Below are 21858 nucleotides of genomic sequence, written 5' to 3' on the forward strand. Positions count from 1 at the left end.
AAACGCGAGAAGGGACAAAGACTTACTACATCCCCGTGCTTAATTTAGCAGTGAGACTCTTCAAGTGACTATTCAAGCGGTTCTGAGCAAGAAGCAGACACGATGGCTAACAATAGAACCTTAAGGGACTTGGCCGCTTCTGACTTGAATCACTAGCCACTTTGCATCACTTTTCTTGATATTGCTGAAAATGCAACATTTGAATGAAAATCACGTTTAATCCACATCTTACCAAACTTTCATGGTCTGCTAGGTAAGGAGACTCACAAACACCTCCAGGAGTTCCACGTTGTCTGGTTGAGTATGAAACCACATGGTGTTATAGAGGAGTAGATCAGGACGCAGGTATTCCTTTGTTCATTAAAGGGGGTTGCCAAAGATTGGTTGTATTATTTGCCTATAAGGAGTATTGCAACCTAAAATGACGTGAAGAAAAAATTTCTAGAGAAATATTTTTTTACATCTCAAATTGCCAGTCTGCAAAAAGAGATCTGTGGTATTAAGTAGCATCCTGGGGAATCCCTTTATGAATATTAGGAGAGATTCAAAAAGTTGTGTACAAATTGCCCCCAACACCAAATTAGTAAGCAGTTTTTAATCTAGTACTTCTATGAAGGCCTACTCTATAGAGACAGAAGCATTATTGATGCTACAAATGGAGGTGCCTTAGTGAACAATACTCTTCGAGAGGAATTAATTAAAGGAATGGCAGAAAACTCACAACAGTTTGGCACACGAGAGGATGTCCCAACTCGCTGAATGAACGAGATGAACATTGCATCACTTCAAGAACAATTATCTAAGCTAACTTCTATGATTCGACAAATGGCAATAGGAAATGTGCAGCAAGTCAAGGCATGCAGAATTTGCAAGAATACTAATCACCCTACTAATGGATTCCAATGATGCAAGATGATGTGCTGAGTAGATGAACGTGACTGGTAACGTGCCTGTGCCATGTAGACAATATGATCTATACTCCAATACCTATAATTCGGGTTGGATGGATCATCCAAACCTTAGCTATTGAGGGAATAGGCAATTGAATTTTTTCCAAAATAAACAGCATTGGTTCCAGCCATAGTGTCTATCAAGACCTCAACCCTCTTTTTCTAATTCAGGAATATCTCTTGAAGACATAGTAAAGATATTAGTTTCTAGCACCTTGCAGATCTAGTAAAAGACAGAGGCGAGCATACAAAATCTAAAAAATTAGATGAGTCAGATGGCATCTGCAATAAACTACTCGGAGTCTCAAGAGAAAGGAAGACTTTCCTCTCAACCTGAGGTGAATCCGAAAAACATTAGTGCCATAACCCTCAAAAATGGGAAAGAGATTAAAGGGCCAAAACCTATAGTTCCCAAGGATAAGAGCGAGAATCAAATTGAAAAGGAGTTGGAAGAAGAAGGAATAAGCAAGGAACTTCTGAAGTAATTTCTAAACCTTTAATTAAAGTTAATACTAACCCATCACCTTTTCCTAGTAGGTTGAAGAAGCCAAAAAGGCAAGACAAAGAGAAGGAGATTCTAGACGTATTCCAAAAAGTGGCAATCAATATCCCTTTGTTAGACACGATCAAACAAGTACCAAAATATGCTAAATTCTTGAAGAACTTGTGTGTTAACAAAAAGAAATTAAGAGGGGATGAGGAAATTATGGTAGATGAAAATGTCTCAGTGATTTTACAAAGAAAACTACCACCTAAATGCGGGAATCAAAGTATATTTACTATCCCCTGTAAAATAGGACATTCCAGAATTAAGAATGCCATATTAGATTTAAGGGCTTCTATTAATGTGATGTCCAAATATATTTATAATTCCCTAAATCTAGGACCTTTGAAAGAAACAGAGATAATAATTCAATTAACTGATCGCACATTTGCTTATTCGGATGGAGTAATTAAGGATTTTTTAGTTCAACTAGATGGATTAGTTTTTCCTGCTGATTTCTATGTGATTTACATGGATGATGAACACTTTTCAAGTCCATCACCAATTATATTAAGGAGACCATTCTTGAGTACTATCCAAACTAAGATTCATTTTAGTAAGAGTACACTTACGATAGAATTTGGTGAAGAAGTAGTTCATTTCAATATTTTTTATGAAACGAAACATTCTATTAACTTTCATTCTGTGTTTTCTATTTATGCTATTAATCCCTCTGTGTGAGAATTTTGAGTTTACTTATAGGGGTAAGTTGAAAGTTACTGCAAACAAACATCATGGATTGAAAGTAACTTATGATGTGAAAATGGGCCAAAAGTTAAAGAAGATGGTTGCAGTAATGGTGATTTAGATCCTGAAGAAATTCCACCCATTGCAAGAAAGTTTGAATTACAATCGGATTGAGAAATAATGCTTTATGTCTAGCCAAAGACATTAAAGAAAGGCGCTTATTGGGAGGCAACCCAATTTCTTTTAGTTTATTTTGATTTTAGGTTTCTTGTGTTTTATACGTTTGATTTTGATTTTATTGTTTTAGTGGACAGAAGACTACTACCACATAAGGTGTGCTCGTGCCTAACTGGCTAATGAGTTCTAAAGATATGTTTAGAAATTTTAGAAAACTACTGGTTGACAAGACGTATCCACATCTATGAATCGTGCTGAAATTGATGAATTAAAATTTTTTACCAAAAAACTCCTTATATTTTAGGCATACCCTCATCTAAAATGATTGAAAAATTTGGTAGCTACTTTCATCATATTAGATTCACCCCACTTTTTGCTGCTGATCTTTAGCCATATTGTGCTCTTTTCCATTTTTAGGGAAGTTTTGTTGTCCCTTTAACTAATTTTTTGTTTTTTATTTCTTACATTGGGGGCAATATAAGATTTAGGTGTGTGGGGTGGTATATTAGTGAAGTAAGAGTCTTAACCATTATGGCATTTTTGTTGAAGTTTTTATTCAAAATTTTCAAATTTTATCTAATTTTTGCCATTTCTTGTGCAATTTTATAGTTATCCCTAATAAGCGATAGCTAGATTCTCAAAACTTACTGTTGTTAAGATTTTATATGATAATGTGATAAGTATGACATGACAAAGTTTAAGGATGTTGATAAGTGCATATTTTGCGCATTTTAAGTGTGTTTTATTAGTTAGTTTTGGTGTGTTTTATTTAGTTTTATTGCCAATTAACTCAGATTTTAGTGAAAATATACATTTTATGGTTTAAGTGGTAAAAATTGCATTTCTATGGATTTTAATGGTAAAAACTTCATGCTTTTGTAGGTTTAATGATTCAATCATCAAATGGCATGAAATGAGAAGATAATTGGATGATTGTTGATGGTTTGAAGTGATAAAAAGAGGACAAGAAGTGCAAAATAATCAAAGGAAGAAATGCAAAGTTTTCCAGCTTTGATATATTATGGTATTTTGGCTACATCTTGAGCTACACGCATCAAATTGAGGTGATTCTTATATCATTTTGAAGCTAAGAGATAGATCGATATTTGATAAGAAAACATCAAAGTCCAGTTCAATCGTTTTCCTTATCAAAAAGTTGAAATACAGAAGAGCATGTCCATGGTCGAAAGTTGAAATAGAGCTCTGACCAGTCGAGGATATTTTGGTCATTTCTCGATCCACAGAGCTCCAAATTAGATGATTATTGAAGCATTGGAAAGCTAACTCAAAGGGCTATAACTTTCGCCATCATTGAGATAATATCAGTTGACGTGGAGCTAAATTCATAGAGGTGAAAATGCAAGATGACAATATGCAACCTTAAGTCACGTATTCATGAGGTCGCATATTGTGGCCTACTTTCTGCAACTTGCTTTGCCACTTGTTCTATTTTCACACTGTTTTTCAGCTCTACTTCTGAATAGAATTTTGGCTGCACATGCTGAAGATTCTAAAAGGAAAAGAAAAGGAGCTTTATGTCTTGTCTAAAAATCATTAGAAAGGCGGAGAATAGGATATTAGAAGGAATTCTCATCAGATTTTAGCATTAGAGCTTAGTTTTAGTCTTGATTTGTTCTCTGTAGTTAGAACATTGTGAGAACAATAGGAGACTTCATTGTACAACTCATTTTTGTTGAAGAAATAGAAGATCATTGGGAGCTTCTTCACTTTTTGGCTAAACTTTCTTTATCTATCTTTTACTTGTAATTCAATATGTGTTCATACAATGAAGCTACTTTCTTTCTTGTCATTTATCATATGAGTAGCTAAATTTCTAGATCTAGGGAGTAGATGAAACTTATGGCTATTTGATATGAATTGAATATGATTTACATTTGTTACACCTTGTATTAACTTGTCTATTATGCATGCTTATCACTTATTGTTGCTTGATCACCAATAGCTAGTTATTAGTTGTTATTAATCAATGAAAGTTGGTAATAATAATGGAATAACATAAATACAGCTTAAGTAGTATACTCATGAGAATAGAGATACACTTAAGTGGATTAACCTTGCATTTCATGAAGGAAACAAGAGTAGATCTAGTTATTCACCATGAGAATAGGGAAAACTAGTCTAGTTTAGACCATTTCATCATGAGAATGAGATTTGGAATATTAGAAATGAATCTCTAGTTAAACAAAAGTTGTAAAAAGAGGTAAATGTATTTACTTGTATCTTTGATGCCATAAGTGGAATCTACATCCCTAGACTCAAGCATTTAGTGAGTTTTCTCCATTATTACCTTGCAAGTAATCTAGTTAAGACTAGTTAGGGAGTAGTAATTACAATTTCTCTTGTTTTAATTGATTATTAGTCCAAATAATAGAGTAAGTAAGGTCTTAGTACTTGTAAATTTGCTCCTTATGGGATTGACCCGACTTATACCCTAAACTACTAGTTGACTTGTATACTTGCAACAAAACAGGTATAATTTGGAAAAAACTTGCACTCATATCTAAAAACTCGTCAAGCTTTTGGAGCCATTGCCGGGGAGCGGCAATATTAGAGCCTAACAAGTTTTATTAATTTTGACATTTTCTATTTTAGTTAGTTAAACTTGGTTATAGTTAAGTTAGAATTTTTATTAATTTTTGTGAAATAATTATTACATAATCTCTTTTATTTTTGTTTGTAATGTATGCACCGGGTTTTACGGGTAGTCGCACCTTTTGATCTGAAAATTGAAAGGACACTACATAGGCAAAGAATACGTACACCACAACAAGAAGAAGGAGAGGTGCAACAATAAATAGAGGGAATCGCTATAGACCTACCTTTGAAAATGAAATGGTAGAAAATGAAACAAATTGGCAAGCTCTAACAAGTAATTAATTCAAATTGGCAGATTTTGTTCTACCGAGAACCCAAGGATCTCAAACAAGTATAGCACAGCTGACGGTAAACACTAACAATTTTGAGATTAAACCATCGTTAATTCAAATGGTTCAATAATCTCAATTTGGAGGTAATGCCATAAAGGATCCAAATGCACACTGAGCCACATTTTTGGAGATATGTGATACCATTAAAATGAATTGAGTTAGTAAGGATGCTATAAGGCTAAGGTTGTTCCTGTTTTCCTTAAGAGATAAAGTTAAAATTTGGCTACACTCTCATGCTCCTAACACTTTCATTACTTGAAATGATTTGTTTAGGGCATTCTTGAATAAATACTTCCAATCGGCTAAAATAGCTAAAATTAGAATGGACATTACTAGTTTTAGTCAATTAAATGGTGAATTATTAAATGAATCACGGGACGGTTTAGATATTTGTTTCGGAAATGTCCATACCACGGACTTCTCAATTGCCTAATTGTACAAACCTTCTATAATCATTTATCCTTTTCTACTAAAACGACTATTGATGCAGCTACAAGTGGAGATTTGATGGCAAAATCACCCGAAGAAACTCAAGGTTTGATAGAGGAAATGGCGGCAAACAATTATCAATGGGCTAACGAAAGAGGTAATCCAAGACGCCAAATAGGTATGATCGAAATGGATACCATCAATATACTTAGTACCCAAATGGGTAATATGATGAAAGTTAAGCAGACAATCCGGATGTGGTTCAAATTCATCTAATGTTCATGTAGGTTGTTGTTCCATATGCGGAGGTGATTATAATACTAATGACTGTGTTGATCTTGAACAGGTTCAATTTGTTAATAATTACAATAGGAATGCTCAAAATAACCATACTCGAATACATACAATCCGGAGTGGAGAAATAATCCAAAATTTGGGTGGAAAGATCAAGTCAATCCTCAAAGGCCGGCTAATCCATTGGGATTCCTGTGACGACCCCATCTCCCCCTAGAGCGTACTATGACGATCGGAAAATTTCCTTATATTTTTCGTAAAAATTCCCTTTTATTTGAAAATTATTACTTTATAATAGCCCTACTACCCAATCACCCCACAATAAGTGCAAATGAACATTGAATTAAGGGTTTTCCCTTTTCGTTTTCAAGATTAGCGCGAATTAGGGTTTTATGCCTTTTTGTAGTGTGACTAATCGGTACGGAGTGTGGATCAAATTTGGTGATTAAGAGTGAGTTTTAGATGATATTAAGTGTGTGATTAGAAGTGATAATAATAAATTAGTGAATTATATGTTAAAACCCTAGTATACGCGATTTAAAGAAAATCGACTCGAACCGACGGGTACCGTTTATTACCGGGTAAACACACCACTTGACCCATACTTTATTACCTTAATCTTCTCATTTTATTTCAGCTAATTAACCCTCAAAAATATCTCATACATCAGCCACAATATTTGACCAAGAAAAATGAGAGAAAATGCTAGAAAGAAAACAAGTGTCAAGGCCTCTGTGGAAGTTGGACTGTGACCAACTTGTTTTAACATTCATAAAACAAAAATTTGACCAAAATTCCTTCATTTTTCACTCTTGCTTGGCTGACCTATAGAGAGGAGAGAAGAGAGAAAAACTTCACCTTGCACCTTAATTTCAAGCCTCAATCTTGAGTTTCAACCGATAATCTTGCAAATTCCTCCACAAAAGTTGATCTCTAAGGAAGTTTAAGGGTTTTAGTGGAGTGATTTGGGAAAAAGAAGGTCTTGGCAGCTTTTTTACATAGGGATTAAGGTGAATTTGGTAAGAAACTCCCCTCTACTTCTTATATGTGTAAACTAGAAGCTTAAAGTTGTAGTTTTGATGGATTTATGGGGAAAATTTCATGGGTTAAATGATATATTGGGATCTTTAGCTAGAGTTTATATTTTCAGCCTTGATTATGGTTATCTACCTCTTAATTGATGTTATTGAGCTAGTAATTGGTGGGTTTGATGACAGAACACTTGTTAGATATGAATTTATAGAGTAAAGGTGCAAATTTCAGAATTTGGAAACCAAGCTACCCTGTTCTGCTTGCTTCTGGTTGACCATGATGGAGGCCAAATTAGGCTTAGCACAAAACATAAAAGTTGTAGAAAATGATGTTTTATAGTTGTCTGTAAAATTTCAGCTCAATTGGAGTACTGTAGCATGTTAAATGACCAAAATACCCTTGACTGCCCATAAGCCCTGTTTCACGGACAGTTTTCTGTCTTCGTGGAGATTTCCATTTTTGACTCTGAAAATGCATGATTTAGCTTTGGAGTCCTTGATAATAAATGTAGATATATGTCTTGGCTTCGAAACGCTGTAAGATACACCTCAATCAGACTTCAATAGCCTGAGTTATTGTCTTTTAATCATAGCGCGGTTAACTAGTCTGATTATGAGATGCTGGTTCTGTAATTTGAAATTTTGACCTAGATATATGTCTTGGCTTCGAAACGCTGTAAGATACACCTCAATCAGACTTCAGTAGCCTGAGTTATTGTCTTTTAATCATAGCGCGGTTAACTAGTCTGATTGTGAGATACTGGTTCTGTAATTTGAAATTTTGACCTAGATACGCTACGAACTGGACTGAGTGGTCTTCATCGAAGTTGTAGGCCTTTATCTTAGCTTCGAAATGGTATAAATTACACCCCAATCTGACAAGCGTAGTTTTGGTTGTGTCTGTTCTGCTAAGCGATGTCAAATCTATCTTTTGTTTTCTGACTTAAACTTCATTTCCGGATATTTTCCTACCTTGATTTGTACTTGTACGAATTTGAACCTATTAAACGGCTATTGAAATGAGATTATTTTGTGTGTGACTTTGGGATTGATTGAAGAAAATAATGAAGCCATAAATGGCTAGAAAATAGATAAATACAGAGGGCATGCTATCCAAAATTTTAGAGCTACGCGATTCCTTCAAGTTGAGTTGATCTTGGTAAAAATGATGCGTTTTGGGAGTTGTTTGTAACCTTATGACCAACTGTTATCTTTTTGTTCAAAAGTCATATTTTATTCTTTTGTACTAGTACTTAACCTGGGAAGGCATACGACTTGTAGTCGAGCCTCATTGATGCATTACATTTACTGGGTTTGTGGATGTGTAAACTATAATTGTTTTATCTTAGTTATTTTAGGGTTTCTTGGCGATTAAAGCCACTTTGGGTAAAAACTTTTGGAGTATCTGTACTGGAACTGGTGAGTGAACCACTCCCCTCATTTGTTATTTAATTTGATTTCTATACATGCAATCTGTGATATGAATGACTGTACTATCTGTTCATTCTATTTGAGACGAGAGTGTACTTTATTACACTCGTTCTCTTATATGTCTGTATGCCTATGTACTGTGTGAATTTGGATCTGTTATCTGTATCTGTATCTGTTCTGACGTCGTTTGGAGGCTTGTATCCAACGACTTTTCTGTGACCTCCGAACTCAAAACTTGTGGCTAGTTACTCGAGTCGAGCCGGCAAGGGCCAAATCAATTAGATAACGAACCACAATAGTCTGATTTGAAATCTTTGGGTATTGAGACCCTTGATTCCGGTATATTCAAGTAATACCACTTCTGTTACTGTTGAGGTGTTCGGGCCCGTTAGGGGAAAATTTGGTGGACGGAATTTGGCGTAAAGCGGGGTCTATAGATATAGTTGTTCTTTATACGTTGATGGAGAGTCAATGGGTTTGGATCAAGTACTGCAACAGTAATTTTGGGCTCCTGAGAGCCATCCGTATCCTTTCCATTTAAAATGTTTGTTTATTTCCGTATTGAATATGCCTATGTGACTAATGGAATATGAATTACCGTGATTCTAAACTGCTACTATGTTAGTACCTCATTGAGCGTAAGCTCATCCCGTTTTTGTTAATTTTTTTTTCTTTACAGGGAACTTCTTTTGGAAATCATGATGTTGAGACACGAGTAAGTTAGTTAGATATTCTTTTGTTCTTTGGTATAGCTCCTCGACAGTTGGAAACCCTAATGTATCAATCTAATATTCTCTTTTGGATTTGTAAATCTAATACCCTGTATATATATATATGAAAGCATTTTCTCATATGTACATGGAATTTTACTTGTGTGTGTACTCTTTAATGTTAGTTAACATTTGCTTGTATTAGGTTGGGTTTTGGACGCGCGTGAAATTTGGACAAGAAAAGAAGAAATTTCTGCCGGGCACTGTTCATAAGAATCCGACCAAGTATCTGGCCAGTTCTTGGTCGGATATTTGGCCGGATAGGCAAGGGAAATTGAAAAAAATTTGGGTTGGCTACTGCCTCCAATCCTGCCAGGAATCCGGTAGGGTATCAGGCCAGAAACCGGCCGGATTGTGACGTGGCAGTAGTGTTCATTTTCAGTTTCGTTTTCGTTTCCAATTTTCTTTTCATGGTAGTGCTTAAGGGTTGTCCTATTTCACCACGTGGTTTGGTAACTTATATTTGAATTGGTGGCCTTTAATTGTTCGTTTTCTTGGGGGTTGATCGCGCGTAACATAGGGTTTGTGTGATTCGACTCCGTAGTCCTGGCGAGACTTGGGCAGACGGTCCGCTAACCCCTCTAGTTCATCTTAGGAGGAGGTGGGGCTGTCACAGGTGGTATCAGAGCCATTTCGCGTGATCTTTGCACGGAGTGAGTTTGGATCTAGTGGTGTTATGATCCCGATTGTGTGAATAAGTGTAAAGGAATTTGTGCTATTTTTTAGGCGTAGGCTATGAATCGTGTCCGTTATAAGTGTAGATCCCTTATTGTGGTACTTGCAAAAGATAGATATGTATGTCGAGAAGAAATCTTTAATAGGGATGATTTACTCTTGGGACCGGCTGGCTCGAGTTGTGAATTATCTTCTTTGGGATTCTTGTACCCGGCTACTAAAGAGATGAAAGTCTAGGTTAGAAAGGACTTGGGCGAACTGGAAATGTGATTCTATGGAACTTTGTGTGATTTGTTCGGGTGTCATTAAGTATGAGTAACCTTGTCTAAGATATGAATTGTGCTATTCTCATAGAGTATGGACAGAACCCTAGAGGGAGAAAGCTTTTCGTTAGTTGCTTTTGAACCTTTGGCCTAGTTGGTATATAGTACTTTTGATAACCCAGATACTTTCATGGAATTTCCTTTTGCTTGTATCTAACTGACTATTACCGTGTGATTTATTTGATAAAGTTGTGTTATATATATATGATTTTGATCTGTGTGTACTTTTGTTACTTACTTATGCATGTAATTATCTTTAATGTTCTATTCACTTTTCAACCATAGATTGGTTAGACAAATTGAGGGTACTCGTAGTGGACGAGGTCACGGGCGCGGACGTAAGCAACTCTCGAATGAAAGGGGTAATCGGGAACCCACGCCTGAACCTAGGGTTGACCCAAATGCTCAGGTAGCCTTTGCTATCCAGCGCATGACCGATCTGTTAGCTCATATAGTGGAACACCAGGGCCAAACCCCTAATTCTCAACCTGAAAACCCTGGTAACAATGTAGAGGGCGAGGATAAAGCCCTCGAAAGGTTCCAAAAGTTCTCCCCACCAAAATGCCTTGGAGGACCAGACCCTAACGTGGCTGAGAGGTGGCTGGAGAAGATGATCGATATTTTTGCTACATTACATTATACTGAGGAGAGACAAGTAACCTTCGCTGTCTTCCAACTGGAGGGAGCAGCCCGATCTTGGTGGAATATCATTAGACTGAAATGGGGAAGAGAACAAACTCCGAGGATATGGGTGAACTTCATGAGGGAATTCAACACCAAGTTTTTCCCTCCTCTAATCCAAGAAAAGAATGAAGATGAATTCATTCGGTTTCGCCAAGGAATTCAGACCGTGGCTGAGTATGAGAGTCAATTTACTCGGTTATCTAAGTTTGCGCCCAAATTGATTGTAACCGAACAAAGACGGATAAGACTTTTTGTCCAGGAATTAAATGTTGAGATTCAGAAGGATTTGGCTGTAGCCCAACTTAGTACCTTTAGTGATGCTGTGGAGAAAGCCCAGCGGATTGAAAATGCGAGGTTACATGTGAGAAACTTTCAAGCCAAGAAAGGAGCTTCCCTGGGAGTAGCTCGGAACAAGAAGATAAGCATACACCCCCTAAGATTGGAAAGGGAAACGAGGGAGTACGACAACCGGGGGTGTCGCGTGATGTCTCACAGAGGGGATCAGTCTCTACTACTCGTGGTTCCTGTGGATATTGCGGAGGGCCAAATCATACGGAGGGAAATTGTTGAAAAAAAGAGGGGAAATGTCTGCGCTGTAAGAGCGCCAATCATTGGATTGCTGACTGTCCAGTTTGATTGGGAAAAGAAAAAGGGATCCAGTTACTAACTGAGACTAACCCCAGACAGTCGAAAGGGGAAGGTATTGGATCGAAGGCACCAGCTCAGGTATATTCTCTAGAGTACTATCAGGTTCCTGACTCGTCTGAGGACGTAGAAGGTACAATCCGTTGGTTACTTTAGATTTTGATAGATCATGTTCATAAGAAAATTTCGAGGACGAAATTTCTTTAAGGGGGAGAGAGTGTGACGACCGGAAAATTTCCTTATATTTTTCATAAAAATTCCCTTTTATTTGGAAATTATTACTTTATAATAGCCCTACTACCCAATCACCCCACAATAAGTGTAAATGAACATTGAATTAAGGGTTTTCCCTTTTCGTTTTCAAGATTAGCGTGAATTAGGGTTTTACGTCTTTTCGTAGTATGACTAATCGGTACGGAGTGTGGATTAAATTTGGTGATTAAGAGTGAGTTTTAGATCATATTAAGTGTGTGATTAGAAGTGATAATAATAAATTAGTAAATTATAAGTTAAAACCCTATTATACGTGATTTAAGGAAAATCGACTCGAATCAACGGTTGACCATGATGGAGGCTGAATTAGGCTTGAGCACAAAACATGAAAGTTGTAGGGAATGATGTTTTATAGTTGTCTGTAAAATTTCAACTCAATCGGAGCACTGTAGCATGTAAAATGACCGAAATACCCTTGACTGCCCATAAGCCCTGTTTCGCGGGCAGTTTTCTATCTTCGTGGAGATTTCCATTTTTGACTCTGAAAATGCATGATTTAGCTTTGGAGTCCTCATAAGAAACGTAGGTATACGTCTTGGCTTCAAAACGCCATAACATAAACTTCAATCGGACTTCAGTAGCCTGAGATATTTTCGTTTAATCATAGCGCGGTTAACTAGTCTGATTGTGAGATGCTGGTTCTGTAATTTGAAATTTTGACCTAGATATGCTATGAACTGGACTGAGTGGTCTTTATCAAAGTTTTAGGCCTTTATCTTAGCTTTGAATGGTATAAATTACACCCCAATCCGACAAGCGTAGGTTCGGTTGTGTCTGTTCCGCTAAGCGACGTCAAATCTATCTGTTATTTTCTGACTTAAACTTCATTTCCGAACATTTTCCTAACTTGAATTTGTACTTGTACGACTTTCAGCCTATTGAACGGCTATTGAAATGAGATCATTTTGTGGGTGACTTTGGAATTGATTGAAGAAAATAATGATGCCATAAATGGTTGAAAAATAGGTAAATACAGAGGGCATGCTGCCCAAAATTTTAGGGCTACGTGATTCCTTCAAATTGAGTTGATCTTGGTAAAAATGATGGGTTTTGAGAGTTGTTTGTAACCTTAGGACCAACTGTTATCTTTTTGCTCAAAAGTCATATTTTATTCTTTTGTACTAGTACTTAACCTGGGAAGGCATACGACTTGTAGTCGAGCCTCATTGATGCATTCCATATATTGGGTTTGTGGATGTGCAAACTATAATTGTTTTATCTTGGTTATTTTAGGGTTTCTTGGCGATTAAAGCCACTTTGGGTAAAAACTTTTGAAGTATCTGTACTGAAACTGGTGAGTGTACCACTCCCCTCATTTGTTGTTTAATTTGGTTTCTGTACATGCAATCTGTGATATGAATGATTGTACTATCTGTTCATTCTATTTGAGACGAGGGTGTATTTTATCACACTCGTTCCCTTATCTGTCTGTATGCCTATGTATTGTGTGAATTTGGATATGTTATCTGTATCTGTTCTGACATCGTTTGGAGGCTTGTATCCAACGACTTTTCTGTGACCTCCGAGCTCAAAACCTGTGGTTAGTTATTCAAGTCGAGCCGGCAAGGGTCAGGTCGATTAGATAACGAACCACAGTAGTCTGTTTTGGAATCTTTGGGTATTGAGACCCTTGATTCCGGTATACTCGAGTAATACCACTTCTGTTACTGTTGAGGTGTTTGGACCCGGTAGGGGAAAGTTTGGTGGACGGAATTTGGCATAAAGCGGGATTTACGAACATGATTGTTCTTTATACGTTGACGGAGAGTCAATGGGTTTGGATCAAATACTGCAACAGGAATTTTGGGCTCCTGAGAGCCACCCGTATCCTTTCTATTTAAAATGTTTGTTTATTTCTGTATTGAATATGCTTATGTGACTAATGGAATATGAATTACCGTGATTCTAAACTGCTACTATGTTGGTACCTCATTGAGCGTAAGCTCACCTCATTTCTGTTAACTTTGTTTTCTTTACAGGGAACTTCTTTTGGAAATCATGATTTTGAGACACGAGTGAGCTAGTTAGATATTCTTTTGTTCTTTGGTATAGCTACTCGACAGTTGGAAACCCTAATGTATCAATCTAATGTTCTCTTTTGAATTTGTAAATCTAATACCCTGTATATATATGAAAGCATTTTCTCATATGCATATGGAATTTTGCTTGAGTGTGTGTACTCTTTATTGTTAGTTAACATTTGCTTGTATTTGGCTGGGTTTCGGACGCGCGCGAAATTTGGACAAGAAAAGAAGAAATTTCTGTCGGGCACTGTTCATTAGAATCCGGCCAAGTATCTGGCCAATTCTTGGTCGGATATCTAGCCGGATAGGCAGGGGAAATTGAAAAAAATTTGGGTTGGCTACTGCCTCCAATCCGGCCAGGAATCCGGCCAGGTATCCGGCCAGAAACTGGCCAGATTGTGACGTGGCAGTACTGTTCATTTTTAGTTTCGTTTTCGTTTCCAATTTTCTTTTCATGGTAGTGCTTAAGGGATGTCCTATTTCACTACGTGGCTTGGTAAGTTAAATTTGTGTTGGTGGCCTTTAATTGTCCGTTTTCTTGGGGGTTGATCGCGCGTAACATAAGGTTTGTGTGATTCGACTCCGTAGTCCCCGGCGAGAGTTGGGCAGGCAGTCCGCTAACCCCTTTGGTTCGCCTTAGGGGGAGGTAGGGCTGTCACACGTACCCTAGGGTTTAGCGAGTCGCCTGTCCAACTCTTACCAGAACTCACTCACGTTTAACTCCAGAAAAGAACTTACAACTATAGAAAAGAAATAAAACAGCGATTCCAAACTTAACATATACATTGATACTCAAATCCAACTACAAAACTTATACATGCCCAAATATATCAAGGTGTTTACAATCCAGGTGCAACCAGCCCTAGTCGAACACTAGCGCGGGTATAATTGCAAAATCCAAAAAAAAACTAGACTACGCTAATCTGTACAAGTCTCACGCCTCGCTCGTATCCCCTGTAGGAAAACAATACTAAAGGAATGAGTTAAAAGCCCAGTGAGGTTCCATATACATAATCGAGCAATTAAATCTAGGACATTAATCATTTAATAGCAAATAATCCAAAAAATATTTGACATAAAAACCCAATAATAACCCACTCATTGAAAGGATACATGTTCACGTGGAGCCATTCATTCATTCGTTCGCCAACCATTTTCTTTATTCCTCCAACATTAGAAAACATTTGCAAGTGAAAACTCCAATATTTTTGACATTCATTCATTCATTTCATTTCCCGCCACTAGCCAATTCACTGGTTAGTCTCCACCAATCTTCATGGTTATATTCGAGTATACCAAACATTATTCCAGGGTCACCAATCGCCCGACCGAGTTCGTTTCTGGCTCTATTCGACTGGCAACGAAGGGCAAGGGCCCAGTTCAGCCAAAAGGCTTACATTTATGCACAAGTAGCATTTAATTATTTAATCATTGAAAATTTCACGTTCATTTAAGTCGAGTGCGATAAAGTACATACTCGCCTAACAAAAATTCATTTTAGCAATCATTAAAAATATTTAACATTTAATCAAATATTCACAACAATCTACATAGTCATTTGAAGCATAACCTACAAAGAACACTCACCAATTTAAGCAAAATAATGTCAAAAGTTTCCTTTCAGATTATGCCCTTGATCACCGACAAACCGTAAGAATAACTAATCCCAAATTGAAGTGAGCAAAGGTAATTCAAAATTTTCAAGAGAAAACTAACACTTTTCATCTTAATTGATACCAAATCTTGGTTAAAACAACTCATATACTAATATTGAAATGCATTCAAGGATACATATGTAACTTAAGATCCAACTAACCCTAAACTCAAACCTTATATCTCACTAATATTCATAAAAGCAAGTAATAGAAATTTGGGCAGCATGCCCTTTGTATTTTGCTATTTTTCAGCCATTTATGGCTTCATTTTTTTCCTCAACTCAGCCCAAATTCACACATAAGCAATCCTAACACAATAGCCCTTCAACTAGGTTCAATGTCATCAAAATACAAGGCAATTCTAGCAATGCAACCATAAAAATCAAAGTTGGAAACCAATTTTGAAGACGAATGGCTAAGTAGCAGGTTTGACATCTTCCGGCATTTTGGTCACATTTGAAGCTACGGTTATTAGATTGGGATAAATTTTATGGCATTTTCGAAGCTAAGACATAGACCTACATTTCCTATGAAGACATCAACACCCAGTTCGTGCATTTTCAGGGTCAAAATGTGCAATCTCAGAGAAAACAGAAAGCTGCCTGTGAAATAGGGCTTTTGGCAGTCAGGGGTATTTTAGTCATTTCATATGCTACAGTACTATGATTAAACTGAAAGTTTAAAGCCAGATATTTAACTCCATTCCCTACAACTTTCATGTTTTGACCTAGACCTGATTCGGCCTCTAACATGGACGAATATGCAAGTCAGAAACAGGGCAGATTCATCATTAATGCTAGAAATTTGATGTTTCAATGTTTAAAACTAACACTCATGCCTTTAATCATTATCTCAAGTCCCTATCCAAGCTCATAAACATCATATACTAGATAAACAACCTTAATCACAACTAAAAATTACAAACCCTAGTTGAAAATTATAAGCTAATAACCAAGACCATAAAATCTTCCATAAAATCCATCACTATCAAGTCATGTATTGCTTCAATTGCAAAATAAGAACGAAAAAGAGAGGTTTCTAGTATAATACCTCATAATTCCCATAATAAGTTGTGATACAAGGACTTTTTTCCTCCTAAAAGTTGCATCAAGCTCACCTCCAAGCTTCCCCAAAGATTAATCGGAGTGGATTCAAGTTTCACTTTACTTTTCTGAAGAATCAAGCAAGCTATCAAGATGGAATTTTTGGAAGTTTTTCTCTCTTTTCTTTCCCTAGAATTTTGGTCAAGGTGAAGGAAATGGAGAAGAAATGAAGCCAAGAGAAAGATAAGAAGATAGGAAATTAATTTGGTCAAAGTTGGTTGGATCCTTGACACTTGTCAAGCCAAGATTTCCCTTCTTTGTTTTTTTCTTTTCTTTCCTTTTCTTTGGTCAAAAATGTTGGCTTCTTTATAGGATATTTTAGGGCTAATTAGCTGAAATAAAAGCAAGGTGATTAAGGTAATAAAGTAGTGTTCAAGTGGTGTACTCATTCGGTAGCAAACAGTGCACGTCGGTTCGAGCCGTTTTTCCTTAACTCGCACGTACTTGTGTTTTTACTTATGGTTCACTAGCTTATTATTATCACTTCTAATCACACACTTTTCCTTACATAATACTCATTCTAATCCACCAAATTTAGTACACACAGCTCACCAAGTGATTACACAACTAAAATACGCGAAAACCCTAATTTACGCTAACTATAAAACTAAAGGTACAACCCTTGATTCTATGATTTATTATAACTATTGAGGGAGTAAATGAGTAGTAAAGATATTATAAAGTAATTTAATCAAAATAAAAGGGTATTTTAAGAAAATAAGAAGAATTTTGCAAGTCCTCACAATTTCAACCAAAACAATCACAAGTGAAAACTAAACTAGGTTGGGAGATAACGGTGGAGAAGTTAGCCAAGGGCACTTCACAAAGGTTCGACTGATTAGAGGGGCGGTTGGACCAATTGACTAGGATATATAGAAACGTAAAGGTCCAAATTGATCAAATAGCCAATTCTATTAACAATTGAAGTCAAAGAGAATTGCCTAGTAAAACGGAGATGAATTCGAGGGAACATGTCAAAACCATTACTCTTTATAGTGGTAAACGACTAGAGGATCCTTCGGTGATAGAAAAGGCAGGGAACAATGAGAGTGAGAAACAAAGAGATGAACGAGTAGAGCAAGAGGTAAGTGTGGGGGAATGTAGTAGAGAAAAATCAAAAGAAGACCAACCTTCATCCTCCACTACCATTTCGATACCTCCGGCAGTTCCATTTCCTCAATGACTCAAGCCAAATAAGCTTGACAAATAATTTGAAAAGTTTGTCAAAATTTTGAAGCAATTGCATATTAATATTTCTTTCACTGATACTATTTTATAGATTCCTTCATATGCGAATTTACTCAAGGAGATCATGACACGAAAGAGGAAATTGGAGGATCGTGTAACGATAGCATTAATAGAGAGGTGCAGTGCCATCATACAATACAAGCTGCCACCGAAATTGAAGGATTCGGGGAGTTTTTCTACACCCTGCACCATCGGTAATATTCAATTTTCTAAGGCATTATGTGACCTTGGTACTAGTGTATCATTAATTCCTTTAACTGTGGCAAGACAATTAGGTTTGTATGAGTTAAAATGTACTAATATTACTTTGCAGTTAGCTGATTAGTCTATTAGATATCCATTAAAAGTTTTGAAAAATGTGTTGATTAAAGTTCAAAAATTCATCATTCCTGTGGATTTTGTGGTATTAGATATGGAGGAAGATATGTCTATCCCAATTATTTTTGGTTGACCATTTTTAGCAACTGTGGGTACTATTATTGATGTCAAAAATGACAAATTCAAATTTAAAATAGGTGAAGAAGAGGTAATATTTAACTTGAATGAAATAAAAAAATATCTTTCTTTTACCAACCATACTTGTTCCATTGCCACTATTGAAATGCTAGCCCAAGAGTTGAGTCGACTCAACTTTGACTTCGATCCTCTTGAACTTTGTTTAACAAGTGTAGGGATGCAAGAGAGAATGGATGAAGAAATTGAAACATTGGCCAAGTACTTGGATTTTCAGGCACCTTATAAAAGAGATAATGTTTATGAGATGCTTGGTCAAGGAAAAGGACTCCCACCATCTTCGGAGATTAAACCGCCAAAATTAGACCTAAAACCGCTTCCTAACTATCTAAGGTATGAATTTCTTAGAGAGAATAGCACTCTACTGGTGATTGTAAGTGCTCACCTAGACGAGGAACAACGTACGAATCTACTAAGAGTTCTAAGAAAGTACAAGAGGGTGATTGGATGGATAATCTCGGATATAAAAGGCATTAGTTCTTCTATATGTATGCATTGCATTTTGCTAGAGGACAATTGCAAACTAGTGGTGGAAATGCAAACGAGACTCAATCCCAATATGAAAGAGATGATAAGAAATGAAATTCTTAAATGGTTTGATATAGGTATAATCTTTCCCATCTCTGATAGTATTTTGATTAGCCCCATTCATGTTATCCCTAAGGGGTGGAATCATAATAATAATGAGCAAGAACGATGAAATGATTCCATCACAACTTGTGGTTGGATGAAGAGTGTGCATTGATTATAGGAAATTGAATACAGTTACTAGAAAGGATCACTTTCCTTTATCCTTTCTTGATCAATTATTAGAACGTATAATTGGTTATGAACTTTATTGTATTTTTGATGAATTTTCAGGTTATAACCAAATAGTTATAACTTCGGAAGATAAAAAAAAAGTCACATTTACTTGCCTCTACGGCACCTTTGCCTTTAGAAGGACGCTATTTGGTCTATGCAACGTTCCTGCTACATTTCAACGTTGCATGATGGCCATATTTTCTGATTATATTGAGAAAATTATGGAGATTTTTATGAATGATTTTTCATTTTTTGGTTCATTTTTTGACCATTGTCTTCTTGATTTATATTTAATTTTGCAGAGATGCGAGGAAACAAATTTTGTGCTAAATTGGGAGAAATACCACTTTATGGTTCGTAAAGGAATTGTTCTAGAGCACAAGATTTCTTCTAAAGGAATTGAGGTAGACAAAGCAAAAATAGAAATTATTGAGTGAATGCCACCTTCAAACAATGTCAAGGGGATAAGAAATTTTCTTAGACACACAGGTTTTTATAGACATTTTATTAAACATTTTTCTAAGATAGCAAAGCCATTGTGTGATTTACTATGTAAAGATACCCCTTTTCATTTTAATGATGAGTGTTTAATTGCATTTGATAGGTTAAAGAAGGAATTGATTTCCGCATCTATTATAATTTCACCGAATTGGTCGCTACTATTTGAATTGATGTGTGACGCAAGCGACTACGTGGTTGGAGCAGTTCTAGGGCAAAAGAAAGAAGGAAGGATGTATGTTATTTATTATGCTAGCAAATTGCTAAACGAGGCGCAACTCAATTATGCAACTACGGAAAGGGAACTATTAGCAGTGATATTTGCCCTAGATAAATTTAGATCCTATCTAATAGGATCTAGAGTTATCATCTATACGGACCATTCAACTCTTAATTGCTTACTGCATAAGAAAAATGCAAAATCTCGTCTAATCCGGTAGATTCTTTTATTGCGGGAATTTGATGTTGGAATTAAGGATAAAAAAGGATCAGAGAACCTTGTATCAAATCACCTTTTGAGACTAGAGTATATCCCGACAAATGACCAAATTCCAATTAAAGATAATTTTTCGAATGAATTTGTCCTAACACTTATCAATTCTCCATGTATGCGGACTTTGCTAATTATTTGGTAAGTGAAATACTTCTAAAGGGTTTAATTTTTACCAAAATATAAAATTCTTACATGATGTTAAAAATTATTTTTGGGAGGAACCATTGCTCTATAAGCATTGTGCTGATAGTATGGTTCGTAGATACATTCCCGAAAATGACGTACGTGATATTTTATATCATTATCATAACTTAGAAATGGGTGGTCATTTTAGCACTTCTAAGATCATAGTTAAGGTGTGGCAATCAGAATTTTATTGGCCTACCATGTATCGAGATGTTAGGGAGTATGTTAAAAACTGTGATGCTTGCCAAAGAACCGAAAATATCTATAGAGAAAATGAAATGCTCTTAACTACTTTCTTAGAAATAGAATTATTTGATGTGTGGTGTATGAATTTTACGGGGCCATTTTTTAGTTTTTTTAATAATAAATACATCTTAGCAGCCGTCGACTATGTTTCTAAATGGGTGGAGGTAATTGTTTCACCTACTACTGATACTAAGGTGGTAATTCAGTTTCTTAAAAAGAACATTTTCAGTAGATTCAATATCCTTAGGACTATAGTAAGTAATGAAGGAAAACACTTTTATAATAAACAACTTGATTCTTTGTTGCTTAAGTATGGTTGTAAGTACAAGACATCACTTCCACACCATCCACAAGCAAACGGACACGTGGGGTTAGCCCATCAAGAGATTAAGCTCATCTTGGAGAAAACAGTGAACAAATTAAGAAAAGATTGGGCAAAAAAACTCGACAACGCACTATGGGTTTATCAGTTAAGACATTTTTGGGGATGTCGCCGTATGGATTAGTATCTGAAAAAGTTTTTCATCTACCTGTAGAGATTGAATATAAGGCATATTGGACTATTAAAACAATTAATATGGATTTTAATCTTGCAGATGTTGAAGAGCACCGGCTACATGCTTATGAAAATGTTAAGATTTATAAAGATAAAGTCAAATATTGGCATGATAAGCATCTTATACCTAAACAATTTGAGATGAGGCAAAAAGTGCTCTTGTACAATTCACGCCTTAGATTGTTTCCCAGAAAACTCAAATCAAGATGGTCAAGACCATTTGAAATCACTCAAGTCTTTCCTTATGGGGTCGTTGAGGTGGTTAATGCAAGAAATGAGCTGTTCAATGTCAACGGACAAAGATTAAAATCCTACTTGGCGGGTGAAATTGTCCCCAAAGGACTCATATGTCATTTGGATGACTCTCTTCAACTTAATGAGCCAAATCTTTTGAGTCGAGCCATCTACTATAAACAAAAGCGCTAGTTGGGAAGCAACCCAATGTTTGAGTTATATATGTTAATTTGGTATGATTTTGTATTTAATGCATGTATTTAAGTTAGTTTGTTATTTTTGTATTGTAGGTTCGGCAAACGGAAGCAAAGATGACCATTTGAGACGAAAAAAATGAAATTTGATCAAAGAACTCAACCCCTCGATTTGCGTAAAAGGTATTTTTGATTCATTAAAATGAGGTAAAATGCATATTTTGATCATTTTACATATGCATG

The 21858-nt window shown here is 36.2% G+C and overlaps 1 protein-coding gene and 1 non-coding gene across 2 annotated transcripts; one reads left to right on the forward strand and one right to left on the reverse strand.

The window, feature by feature from the left end:
* Positions 1–474: 474 nt before the first annotated feature.
* Positions 475–581, reverse strand: LOC113717445 (small nucleolar RNA R71). The gene has a single exon (XR_003454375.1). It is a non-coding gene; the product is annotated as a small nucleolar RNA R71 (small nucleolar RNA).
* A 20507-nt stretch (positions 582–21088) lies between these two features.
* LOC113715892 (uncharacterized) lies at positions 21089–21613 on the forward strand. The gene has a single exon (XM_027240198.1). The coding sequence runs from the start codon at positions 21089–21091 to the stop codon at positions 21611–21613; it is 525 nt and encodes a 174-aa protein (XP_027095999.1).
* The last annotated feature ends 245 nt before the right edge of the window (positions 21614–21858 follow it).

The sequence above is a fragment of the Coffea arabica genome, chromosome 11c (genome assembly GCF_036785885.1).
Source record: "Coffea arabica cultivar ET-39 chromosome 11c, Coffea Arabica ET-39 HiFi, whole genome shotgun sequence".
Lineage (NCBI taxonomy): Eukaryota > Viridiplantae > Streptophyta > Magnoliopsida > Gentianales > Rubiaceae > Coffea > Coffea arabica.